The sequence below is a fragment of the Exophiala xenobiotica genome (assembly GCF_000835505.1).
Source record: "Exophiala xenobiotica strain CBS 118157 unplaced genomic scaffold supercont1.2, whole genome shotgun sequence".
Classification (NCBI taxonomy): domain Eukaryota; kingdom Fungi; phylum Ascomycota; class Eurotiomycetes; order Chaetothyriales; family Herpotrichiellaceae; genus Exophiala; species Exophiala xenobiotica.
In genome coordinates, this window is record NW_013562493.1 from 86,751 (window position 1) to 98,719 (window position 11,969).

Here is an 11,969-nt window from a genome sequence, read left to right on the forward strand (position 1 = left end):
TAATAAGGCTCACCAGGCTCACTAGGCCCACTGTAGGTGACTGGAGCTTCCACCTTGGCACCGGCAAGCAGCAACTCCTTGTTAGTTCGTCATCGCGATCCCGTCTGCCACTGCGCGAACGCTCCAGCCATTTCTTCAGATACTCGACACGGCCTCTGAGGTTGATTTCTTTGACCTGGACTGCAGTTGCGTACACGACGACGTTTGATTTCGTACTCGTTTCTACAAGCATATTGCTTTCTCATGTCATCCTACTCTACGTGCATCCTCTAGTCTTACCCGGTGTAATCCGTCGCGGCCATAACATTAGAAATTGTCTTCGGTAATGGCGGAGGCTATAGGTTTATCAGCTTCAGGTCAGTCTCTGCCGCAGAAAAGTGTCACAGGTTTCCTCGCGACTGATGAATCACTCGCAGGACATCCGAACCTGAACCTCAATCCTGAAGAGAAAAGAATATACAGCCAGCTCCTGAAAGAGGCCGACCCTGATGGCTTCGGAGCTGTATCTGGAGATGTGGCTGTCAAATTCTTCGAGCGAACGAAGCTTCCTCCAGATGTCCTGGGACAGGTCAGGATGAGCTCTACCCAAGCATAGGGCCCGACGTTGACAACCTGCAGATTTGGCAGATTGCCGACGTTGAGAATCGAGGCTTCTTGACACCAGCAGGCTTTGGAATGGCTTTACGACTCATTGGTCATGCGCAAGCTGGCAGATCACCCTCTGCGCAGTTGGCACCACAGCGTATGGCGCAGGTTACGAGTTAAGGAGTATTAGCTGATAATTCCCAGCGGCGCCTCTTCCTCAATTTGACATGTCGCATACTGATCAACCGCAATCCCAATCGCAATCCCAACCGCAATCCCAACCCCAGCCGCAGCCGCTGCCACAACCGCAACCGCAACCTATTCCCCAGCAGTCGACTGGACCGCCAGCGAGCCCGACTCCGCCAACAGCTCCCCCGATCCGTGTACCTCCGTTAGGTCCAGACAAAGTTACAGAGTATTCGTCCTTGTTCGAGAAATCAGGCGCAGAGAATGGAATCCTTCCAGGGCTGGTTGCCAAACAAATTTTTGAAAGAGCAAGACTACCAATTGAAGTCCTGGGTAGGATCTGGGCGCTTTCTGATACGCAGGGCCGGGGCTATCTGGATGTCACAGAGTTTGTCATTGCTATGCATCTTTTAGCATCCTACAAATCCGGCCAGATGCGAGGTGTTCCCAGTACCTTGCCACCGGGCCTTTATGAGGCTGCCAGTCGTCGTCTTCCTGTGCGAATGGGAAGTGGTTCACGTCCAGGCTCCAGTGCGGTGCATGGGGTCCCTCCGCAGTTTACCGGTTTCAATGCTCGCCCACAGAGCCCGATTACGCGACAGCAAGTCAGCACACCGCTATCAGCACAATCGACTGGAGAAGCTTGGGTTATCACACCTGCTGACAAAGCTCGGTTCGACTCGATCTTCGCAACGATCGACCGTCAAGGATCGGGCTACATCAATGGAGAACAAGCCGTCGAATTCTTCGGAAATGCAAGGCTGCCAGAGGAAACCCTTGAACAGATCTGGGATTTGGCCGATATCCACTCGCGAGGCCAATTGAACAAAGATGAATTCGCTGTTGCAATGTACCTGATTCGGCAGCAACGAGCTACAAAAGATGGCCGTGGTAACTTGCCCTCAACTCTGCCTCCGGCTCTTGTTCCACCGAATATGCGCAAGCAACAGGTTCCGCCACCGCAGCCTACTGCGCCGTCCTTCGAAAATGCACCTGTGACCAAGCCTCGATCAGCCGCCGATGATCTCTTTGGACTTGATGCATTTGGACATGCACCTTCTGCTCCAGCCGCTCCACCAGCCCAAGCTCCACAGTCGACTGGAGGCACTGATGCTGGTCCATTTGCCAATCCTCCCGGATTTACGCAATCACTCTCTCCACAGGCTACATCGACAACATTCAAACCTTTTGTCCCTTCCAGCTCTTTTGGCCAGAGCATTATTCCACAGTCGACCGGCTCCCCTGCCCCTCAGATCAAGTCGGCACCAATGCCGAGTGACGACTTGCTTGGGGATGCAGACCCAGAAGTCAGTTCAAAGCTCACGAACGAGACGAGTGAACTGGGAAATCTCTCAAACCAGGTTAGCACATTGTCAAAGCAAATGACAGACTTGCAGGGCACGAGGAAGCAGACGGAGCAGGAAATCTCAACCACCACGGCACAGAAACGAGCATTCGAAAGTCGACTGGCTCAATTGAGATCTCTGTATCAGAAAGAGGCCCAGGAAGTAAAGGCACTTCAAGAACAGCTGACAGCAAACAAAAACGAAACAAAGAGGTTGCAGCAAGATATGGCAATGATTGATGGCGCTCACCAGGATTTGTCAACTCAGCATGAACAGTTACGGGCTCAGCTGGAATCTGATCAACGTGAAAATGCTGCATTAAAAGACCGCATCCGCCAAACAAACCAAGAGATTGATCAACTTAAGCCTCAGCTCGAGAAGCTGAAGTCTGATGCGAGGCAACAGAAAGGTCTCGTCGCCATCAACAAGAAGCAGCTCGCTACCAATGAGGCGGAGCGAGATAGAATAAAAGCAGAAATCGCGGCTTCTCAAAAGGAAATCGAAGATGCTCAGAGAGAGGCGGCAGAGTCAGCACGACTAGTGGAAACCTCGAAGAAGGAGCTGGAAGAGGCACGAAACGTACCTGTTCCGTCGACTCACGGTCCCCCTTCTGTCGCAAGTCCCGCCCCCTCAACGAGCTCAAATCCATTCTTCCGCCGCACCGCAGACACTGCCTTCTCGCCACCAATCTCAGGAGGAGAACCGAAGGATCAACAGAGCGCCTTTGACAATATTTTCGGCCCCTCGTTTGGTTCGTCCGCTGCTCCTCCGCCTGTGGTCTCTTTCACGGGCCCATCCTCTTCAGCTGCTGCTGCTGCTCCGTCGAGTGTCGAACCGAGTGAGACCTCAGCATCTAACACTCGAGATGCGGTAGAACCACCGGCACCGCCTCACTCGCGACAGATGACCTCTGCAGCACTTCCATTTCGGAGACCCTTAGAGAGAGGAGACTCTGTTAGTTCTTCTGTCAGAGTTGTCCCACCAGGCAGTCGACTGAGTCCCTCTGACACTCCTCGTGCTCTGACACCAACCACCTCAACTTCAAGTCCTTCCGGACCACCGGATCCGCACGAGGATCCATTCACGGCTGCTGCACCAGATGAGGAACAGGAGTTGGTACGACAAACTCTCCCTCAGCCTTCGTCTTCCGGCCCCGCCGAGGACACCTTTGGGGAACCATCGACAGGCCCAGTCGATATTCCTGGAGCTTTCCCCTCAGGTTCGCGATCTGAAACCCCTGCTGAAGGCGTAAATCCAACAGCGGTTGCCGCTGGAGCAGGCACTGCCACTGTTGCTGCGGCTATAGGGATTGCTGCGGGTGCCACCAACTCTGAAGAGAAGTCCGTAGGTCCGGAGTCAAGTCGAGAGACACCAGCAAAGTCCCCTGAGCAGACCTTCGACGAGTACTTTGGCGGCCCTGCTCATCAGCGCACGGCTTCCCAGAAAGCTGCTGACTTTGACTCAGCCTTCGCGGGCATGTCACAAGCCCCAGTGACCAATGGTGCCGGAAATCAGGCGGAAAATGAGTTTCCCGACATTCAGGAGCTCGAGGGCGATGACGACAGCAGTGAATACAGCGATGAAACACCCATGAAATTCGAAGACGATTTCAATACCAGATCGCCGCCAAGGGATACTGCACCTACTAGCGAGAACAAGGCTGGTAAGCAGCCTGAGGTCGCGCCTGAGACGCAGACGCTCAGACCTCCTTTGGAAGGTCCGTTGTCTACAGCAAGCTCGCTACCTGGAGCTGATCAACAAATGTCTCCTCCGACTTATGGTGACGTTGTCCCGAACGATAATCCGACACATTTCCCACCCGAATTCGAAGGATTGCTACCGGAGAGGCAAGATCCCACTTCACCACCTCCAACGGCTGGCGGCTCTACCCATCCTGGCCCTCCTCCAACTGGCAGTCCACCCGCCTACGGCCCCGAAGCTCACCCTAGAAGTCCATCGGACACGAAAGCGACTGCGCCTCCACCAACGAAAGCAGCCCCTTTCGACTTTGATAGCGCTTTCACCGGAATAGGGACTGCACCAGAGGAAGACGAGAATGATGAAGATGAGGAGGGCGGTGCTTTCACACCGGCGAAGACTGCAACTGACTTTGATCCCACTTTCGACTCTCCGCCCCAGACCAGGGCTTCCGCTGCTCCTCACCCATCCGCTTACGAATCGGTCACGAATGGCACATCTAGACCTGCTGAGCAGAACAATTTCCCCTCAAATGGAGCCCCTCCGGCGACATCTCTAGGATCTCCGGGCTCTACCGCCGGGACTGCGTCACACGACTGGGATGCACTATTTGCGCCATTGAACACCGACACGGCGTTCCCTGTGGGGGATACAACTGCATCAGCGGCAGATGAAAGTGTAGCGAGACAAGAAACTGGCGTGCCATCTGTGCCGCGAACAGAAATGACGCCCGCGTCACCCACAGCAGCTTCGCCTACCTCAACAGCACCCGCTTCCAAGCCTGACCGCCCTCAGCCTGGTCGAGCGCTAAGTACGGGCACTGAGCACGACGACCCCATCTTGAAAAGATTGACAGCAATGGGTTGGTCGCGAGACGAGAGTCTAGCCGCCTTAGAACGATTTGATTATAATATTGACAAGGTAGGGATGCCCAATCCGCAGCATGATGCAGCTTTTCTGACCAATACTTAGGCCGCCGACTACTTGACATTTCAGTCTTGATCAATTAGTCGTTCATAGTCAGATTTGTTCACTTCCGGAATGATATGGATTTTCCTCTCCAATCGATATGCCAGATGTTGGATCACCATGTCTCATTGCTTTTGCATTTCACTTTGAGCGACACAGCGTTATCTTGAAGCGGACGAGGGAGTGTTCTCTTGAATACAGGCACGTTTTGATTGAAGACCGGGCAGAATCTGACGGCAAAGGACCAGAAGCTACTTTTACAGATTCACTTTCCTCTGTCAAATTCTAAAGTCATTTAATCCCCGTGCAAGACGGCAAGCATATCTCAAAGTCTACAACAGTTGATTAGGGGTTTTTCGACATGTAAGAAATGTTTCAGCGTGATGCTTATACGCCTCAACTTGCCAGATAGTAGATCCGTGCATTCAAAACAGTCCATCAGGAAGCTAACAAAGGAGTGGAGGGACTGCAGAATGCAGTCGAGGAAGCAGTAGCATGCATAGCAAAGCCATTAGAGCCTCCAGGCTCAGCTCATCGGGTCCGGTTAGAAACCCCTCTCACCAATGCGTGGCGCACCTCCTTTCCAATCATGTCGCTCGTAATATCTGAAGACCAAATCATAGCCATCAAGGTCATGGACGATACGGTCCACGCGCCGATATCCCTTGATAGAGTCCATTTTCGCATTGCGACGAGCAACCTTGCGTTCAAGCATCTTGATCTCCGCCAATTCATCATGATCCGCATAGGCTCTCTCATGGTAGTTGGCTTTGGCTTCGAAGAGTGTAACACTGAATCGCCCAGGTTTAAAGATGTCCACCACATGCTGAATAATGTCGGTTGTCTCCCGGCCCTTCTGGCCAACGGGAACATTGGTTTCGAACGAAGCATAGGAGCAGATTGGCTCCGGAGTAACGTGCACAGTGAAGTAGTGAGTGCCCTTTTCGCCGTGAGGCGCTGGAATGACACCGTTGGCTGAAAACCCGCAAGGAGTGAACAAGTAAGCGTCGACGCGGGCATCGGGGTACTTGTCGGACGGGTAGACATCGGACAAGCCACATGCGTCGGACACCACGGTCCCGAGGGCATGTCCTTCAGTTGTGAGCTCGGCTGGGTACGGTTCCTCCCTCAAAGAAATATCAGCGTCGGATGAAGCATTGCTGAAAACATCCACATGGTCGTCTTGACCTCCTTGGGATCCTCTCCACTGATCTTCCGCGACCGCACTCGCATGGTCGAGGTAGAATTGCTTGGCATTCTCCTCATCCAGATCAGTCATGAGAACCTCGAGAGTTTCATCTTCACCTTCGCACACCTTCGAACCACGATCGACAACCAGAGAGGATGGCAAATCCAGCATTTTGGTTTCGGTGCCTGGACTTTCCATGCTCTGTGGACTTGCTGGTGGTGTCAACATGGTGTATGGTTCAGTCAAGTAGAGGTACCAATGCTCGCCGTTCATCTTGCCAATCATGTATGCACTTCCCCCCACGAAAAGCTTGTCAAGGGCATGGACTTCATCACGCCAGCTGCGATGTGGTCCTTGTTGTCGATCCGGGAAGAGGTAATTTTTGCGACTGTAGAAGACACGATATGGAGCAGCTGCCACCGCAATGCCGCGAGAAGGTGGAGCGGTAGAGCGTGAGAAGCCTCCAAAGAGTGTGGCAATTTCGAGAATACGTGGAAGGCCACACAGCAGGGTAGTTGTGCCGCACGTCTTCAAAATGAGCTTGTGGGGGAAGACGAACATGCTCGATTCCGAGAGCAGGTAGGCGTCGACATCTTCGGATTCAACAATGGACAATACTTTGCAATTGACCAAGTCGAGCATGGACTTCCATATATCTGCGGGCACGGCCTTCAGACCGGTCGGTTCGGAACAACCCTGAAGGGCGCTGGCGGATGGACTGAACCATACTTCTAGAAGTTTTTCAGGACCTACACATAATTAGTATCCGCAATCCAGCCGAGCAGAGATGACCGACCTTCGAATGCATTGCTAGAATCAAGATCTAGCGCAACTTCACGATTGATAGTCAAGGACGTACTATGACTAAAACTCGACGGTGAAGTGGTATAATGTTTGGGGATCCCAATATGTACCATATCCTTGTCGGAGGTGTGGACAAAGTCCGTTTGATATTGAAATTGGCAAGACAGGAGGCGAAGAGACACTGATCTGACGACTCAGTGAAGCACTATCTGCCACCCAGACGAACAATGCGGTGTCCGCCTGAGAAGAGAAGGCCCACTAATCTGTGGGAGTTGTGGAGGCTGGCTTTTGCCAGCAGCAATGTCTGATATGTTCTGTATTCCCTCTAAAGGGTCGTTATGGAGGCCGGAAGGAGGTGAGAAGAAAGAAGATCTCCTGCACGAACGGAATTGTGGGCAGAATTTATGTTCTTTCTCTTGGGTCAAGGCTCGATACCTGTCGCAGTACCGATAGCGGCGTTCGTGGTGTTTTGAGAAAGACGTATGAGAGAACGGTCAGTCTTTGGTCGATTGGAAGATATTTGCAAGTAGCTGGTGTTATCGAGGCCTAAAAGATGGGGTCAGCAGGAGTGGATGGGAAGCGAGAGGCCATTGACATACTTTGCAGGCTTGGATAGGAAGCGTAGCAGATCTTTGCGGCTCATAGAGATGTTGCTAGAGACTCCTAGAATCAAGGTCGGCTTTCACAACCTGGAAGAAGTTGGAATGGCCGAACAGGTTGATTTCGCCAGAACTGCGACTCTGCGAGGCTCTGTGTGAAAGTCGAAATTGGCTCAGCAGAAATTTCCACACGGCTTGGCTCGTGTGAGGGTTTGGAAGCGTTGTGAGGTGGCCGGATGCGACTCCAGTAGTCTGCAGATGCTTTGTTAAAAGCTAAAAGAGAAGAAAGATGAGATCCGAAGAGCAAGAAATTGTTTTGAAGCCAGTCAAAAGCGGCCGATTGAGGTGGTGTTACACCGAAAGAAGCTGCGCCGATGTTTTTGTGTGTGACGGTCCGAGTGGAGTGGCTGCGAAATTTTGGTGGCGATGATGAGCGGGAACCATGCAAACGCGGTGAATGTAGACGCCAATGACGAAGCGCTCTTTTGCTTGGTCTTGGTCTTGGTGGCAGCCAGCGAGCCAGGCACCGGTAATTCAAGCCGAACGAGGATCGATGATCGAATCTGCAGGTGTGTTTTCTAGAGCCTTGTACGTGGCGATTTCAGCATCAATATGAAAATGAAGCACGTGCTGCTGTATATTCAACGACTCTGAGGTCTTCGCTACCACAAAGCAACGATCTTCAGTTGCAGTTGGTCTTGGTGCGCGATGGGATCTGAAAGCAATATCGTGCAGCTCATCCAACCGGCACGCGAGCAAGGCTGTCAACGCCCGCCCCTCCATGCCTATTCCTCGGTGCCTGTAGCCCTTGGCGCCAGCCTGGTGAGCCCCGCGATAAGGCACAATTGCCAAAACCACTCCCACTCCCGTAAGGCTGAGAGAAAAACTTTGGGCCCAGGCGTTACGCCATCGGTGGACAATGGCGGGTTTTGCCGCTGTTGCTTAGCAATTACTTTTCGCAGACGTAGGTACTTACAGTACTCGTCCCAAACTGCGATTTCCTGAGGATCATCCCTCAGTATCCTCCAATCTACCATCATGGGTCTCGACAACATCAAACACGTTGTACTTGTCCTCTCCGGAAAAGGAGGTGTTGGCAAATCTAGCGTCACCCTTCAACTTGCGCTTTCACTCACCCAACAAGGTCACAACGTTGGAATCCTAGATATCGATCTGACAGGCCCCAGTATACCTCGTCTCCTCAATCTCGAAGACAAGAAGGTCACTCAAGCGCCCGGAGGCTGGCTGCCGGTCAAGGTACATGATGCAAGAGACGGACAGGTATCAAATATCAACGGCGAACCGTCGCCGTCTGCCTCAAAGCGCGGATCTCTTCACGCCCTGTCTCTCGCCTTCCTCCTACCATCTCGTTCTTCCGCTGTTATATGGCGTGGTCCGAAGAAGACTGCTATGATAAGACAATTCGTCTCAGATGTCTTGTGGCCACCGAATACAGAATACCTTCTTATTGACACACCACCGGGTACTAGTGATGAACATATCGCCATAGTGGAGGAGTTACATAAACTCGCTGCTGAAGTGCGGCCTGTCACAAACTCAAATGGCAATGGAATGACTTTGCACATCGACCCACGTCCCAAACTTTCTGGCGCAGTGGTGGTGACCACGCCTCAAGCTATCTCTACTGCCGATGTCAGGAAAGAACTCAACTTTTGTGCCAAAACTCAAATACCCGTGCTTGGAGTCATTGAAAACATGTCTGGATATATGTGTCCCTGCTGTGGAGAGATCAGCAATGTCTTCAGTAAAGGCGGCGGAGAAGTCATGGCTGAAGAAGCCAACATTCCCTTCTTGGGATCCGTGCCCATAGACACCGGCTTTGGTGCGTTGGTTGAGGGCGTCAACGAAGAGCATAACTCAACCACTCAGTCCGGTACAGCCAATTCCTCGCCAGAACAGCCCACGGAGCTTGTTGAAAAATACAGACAATGCGGGCTATGTCCCATCTTTGCAGAGTTCGCAACAAAAATCAACCAGAAGGTGTGAGGGCTGGACAACTCTTGAGGAACGGCCGATCGACTCAACTACGATACCAGGCCTTTATGGGCCCAACGGTGTGTCGGGCTCATTGGATAGGAGTACAGCATCATCATGGCAAGCAGACTACGCTCTCCTGGATATATCGTGTAATGATACTGTCTTGACTGGGTGCAAAACAAACTGCCGCTTGAATCGTCGAAGCGGCAGTTGGACCTCGTATCCGAAAGGAGTCTCTTCTGCCACACTGTTTGTCGTCGAATGGCACCCTTTACACGAATTACCCAGGAGACCGTGGAAGGTTGAAGACAAAGCAAAAGCAATGCGGCGCCCGGACGGCTCGGCAAGAAATTGTCTCACCAGTTGAGATGTGACCTGGCTACTAGGGATTATACATCCACGTCTACAGAGCCATCTCTCATGCCGGTCCGCTTTCCTAGGTACTAGCCAGCGTTTAGTGGAAGAAACGCGGGAGAAGCATTGAGGTGTTTACAGCCTCTTGGTACTTGTCACGGTTCATGAGGAGAGAACGTTGCAACGCGGCTCATTGTTGACTGCAAAGCCTTGTGTCCTTGGCAGCGGTTAAAGCATGGGTCACATCAGTCGGGTATTCATCAAGCCCTATCTCAATGATTCTGGTCGACCCCATTCGAGGCAGCTCCATTCGTGTCCTGGTGACCATTCGGATAAGAGTGCGTCTCCTGCTGTCGGACTTGCCATGGTAATGGGTCCTTGGCTGGCTGCGCAGGGCCTACATCTCCCGCCTCTGACCTCCTCCTCATCCACTCGTCAATATCTCTCTGGTCCACAAAATTTCCATGCAAGCCCAACTTCAATTTGAACGGTAAATGAATCACCGCAACAGGTCCCTGAGCCACATTGAGAGCCTCCAGAATTACGATCTCGTTTCTCAGCACATCCAGATGATTGAGCAAGGCGATGATATATCCCTCCCCTTCGCCTCCTCCCTCTTTTGGAATGAACGACGGTTCTTGGAACGTCGCTGTTGGACCTACGAAGAACACATCCTCCGTTCGGCCATCCCACGTGTAGTGGCCAACACAATTGAATAGTCCACCGGCTGGCGGACCACATTTTAAGAGGTCGTATGGCTTGGTCGGGTCGACTTTAGCCTGCCAGAAGTGATTGTACTTCTTTGTCACGTAGCGATCATCGATGCGCGAGAACTCGCCGTTGGTCATCCACGTCTCTGATGGATTCACTCTCGTCCCTGACTTGGCTTTGGGATCGAAAATCCATCTGCAGGTCGGACTGCTGAGCTGATTGCGCTTCGTGAGCGGAGCCTCCTCCTCATCCACGGGCGGGAAGAAGAAGAAGACATTACCATCTGCTACTGTTAGATCGAAAATGATGTGACCTTCTTCGTTCTCGTAGCAGCCGGCGATATGGCCGTGAAAAGCTGTCAAGTCTTGTCAATTGAGTTCTGTGTGAGCTTCGGCAGGCTGAATGCTTACCGTTGTCGGCCCTGAACCACACAATATCCTCTGGCTTCCCATCTCGTCTCGGCACGACGCCGTACCACTGATCCTCTTTAGAATCCCACGCCCAATGATTTTCTCCCTTCTTCAGCCTGTCCATCCCCGTCCACTTGATTGGCGTGAGTGGGAGCACCAGATAATTCTTGCTGATTCCGCAATCATGAATCATGCCGCAAAATGGTGCCTTGTACCAACATTCCTCAGTCTTTTTACCGTCACGATCGATCGTCCATACGACGATATCATTCGACCCGTCGTGTCCGTCGCCGCCAGCCTCATATGCGAAACACAACATTTCCCCCGTGTCTGGATCGAATTTCGGATGAGCCGTGAACGTAGGGGTGAGAATTTGGCCTTCAAAGTCATACCGCCCTATCGTTTCGAGTGTGACTGGATCCATGATATAGGGTGGCCCATCCTCCTTGGACGCGAGGAGTACGCCACGCCAGAAGGTGATGTTTGTGTTCGCTGCGGTGCGGATCACTCCCTTGACCGTCTCATTATCCGTGTATGGGTTGCGGTAGCGGCCGAACAGCGCACGCCGAGCGGCGGTTTCCACTTGGTATCTGTCCGTCTGGACATAGCGCTGTTTGAAGTCCGCATGGCCGTTGGCAATCCGAATGGCTGTGACACTGCCGTCGCCGTTCTACGGTGGAGCGGCATATCAGAGTGTTGATCCTATCCGAAGCATGACAAGGGACAAGACGGAAATGTAGAGGAATGTGCTTACGAAATGGATGTCATCTTCGAAGATGGGCGGGAAGCGGTGGTCGGGCTGGATCCGGTAGAATGTGCCGTCGATCTCGGGAGGGATAGTGCCATCGAATTCAAGGTCGAAGATGTCCCCTTCGAGGCGGGAGGGCTTGTTGAATCCCTGGAATACGCCGGTAGATGGGTAGACGACACGGTCGGAGGACCTGATCCCGTTGGTATAGTTCGGGAGGGATATTTGAGGGGCAAGGTCGAATATATGTGCCATTCTCCCAGGGTAGTGCCTCTTGCACTATTGTCTGATCGGCTCAAGTGTGAGGCTGTACGCCGTTGAGTACAATACCGTAGACGAATTGGCAGCAGCAAGCTGGCCTTGAAATGATAA

The 11,969-nt window shown here is 52.5% G+C and overlaps 4 protein-coding genes across 5 annotated transcripts; 2 read left to right on the forward strand and 2 right to left on the reverse strand.

The window, feature by feature from the left end:
• Positions 1-102: 102 nt before the first annotated feature.
• Positions 103-5,270, forward strand: PV05_02202. 2 transcript variants are annotated; one of them, XM_013462765.1, is made up of 5 exons: positions 103-356; positions 417-568; positions 619-742; positions 790-4,736; positions 4,788-5,270. In XM_013462765.1, the coding sequence occupies exons 1-5, from the start codon at positions 326-328 to the stop codon at positions 4,815-4,817; spliced, it is 4,284 nt and encodes a 1,427-aa protein (XP_013318219.1). In that variant the 5' UTR covers positions 103-325; the 3' UTR covers positions 4,818-5,270. The 2 variants fall into 2 exon arrangements, with proteins under 2 accessions (XP_013318219.1, XP_013318218.1); XM_013462764.1 differs by having other exon boundaries at positions 417-742.
• On the reverse strand, positions 5,008-7,814 carry PV05_02203 (S-adenosylmethionine decarboxylase proenzyme). Its single transcript, XM_013462766.1, has 3 exons — positions 7,377-7,814; positions 6,770-7,323; positions 5,008-6,722 (listed from the first exon to the last, which is right to left on the reverse strand). The coding sequence occupies exons 2-3, from the start codon at positions 6,888-6,890 to the stop codon at positions 5,329-5,331; spliced, it is 1,515 nt and encodes a 504-aa protein (XP_013318220.1). The 5' UTR covers positions 6,891-7,323; positions 7,377-7,814; the 3' UTR covers positions 5,008-5,328.
• A 562-nt stretch (positions 7,815-8,376) lies between these two features.
• Positions 8,377-11,903, forward strand: PV05_02204 (uncharacterized protein). The gene has a single exon (XM_013462767.1). It carries the CDS (start codon positions 8,415-8,417, stop codon positions 9,381-9,383), a length of 969 nt encoding a protein of 322 aa, XP_013318221.1. The 5' UTR covers positions 8,377-8,414; the 3' UTR covers positions 9,384-11,903.
• PV05_02205 (uncharacterized protein) lies at positions 10,001-11,932 on the reverse strand (the record flags this gene model as incomplete). Its single annotated transcript, XM_013462768.1, has 2 exons — positions 10,850-11,932; positions 10,001-10,794 (listed from the first exon to the last, which is right to left on the reverse strand). The coding sequence occupies exons 1-2, from the start codon at positions 11,271-11,273 to the stop codon at positions 10,001-10,003; spliced, it is 1,218 nt and encodes a 405-aa protein (XP_013318222.1). The 5' UTR covers positions 11,274-11,932.
• Positions 11,933-11,969: the final 37 nt, after the last annotated feature.

What these genes read in the sequence shown, in the direction of transcription:
- PV05_02202 (XM_013462765.1), top strand. Translation starts at nt 326, where the DNA reads ATGGCGGAGGCTATAGGTTTATCAGCTTCAG. An exon ending in TGCGCAGTTGGCACCACAGC is followed by an intron (nt 743 to 789) that starts GTATGGCGCAGG and finishes GATAATTCCCAG; the next exon opens with CGGCGCCTCTTCCTCAATTT. An exon ending in TTGATTATAATATTGACAAG is followed by an intron (nt 4,737 to 4,787) that starts GTAGGGATGCCC and finishes ACCAATACTTAG; the next exon opens with GCCGCCGACTACTTGACATT.
- PV05_02203 (XM_013462766.1), bottom strand. Translation starts at nt 6,890, where the DNA reads ATGGTACATATTGGGATCCCCAAACATTATACCACTTCACCGTCGAGT. An exon ending in TTCTAGCAATGCATTCGAAG is followed by an intron (nt 6,723 to 6,769) that starts GTCGGTCATCTC and finishes AATTATGTGTAG; the next exon opens with GTCCTGAAAAACTTCTAGAA.
- PV05_02204 (XM_013462767.1), top strand. Translation starts at nt 8,415, where the DNA reads ATGGGTCTCGACAACATCAAACACGTTGTACTTGTCCTCTCCGGAAAA.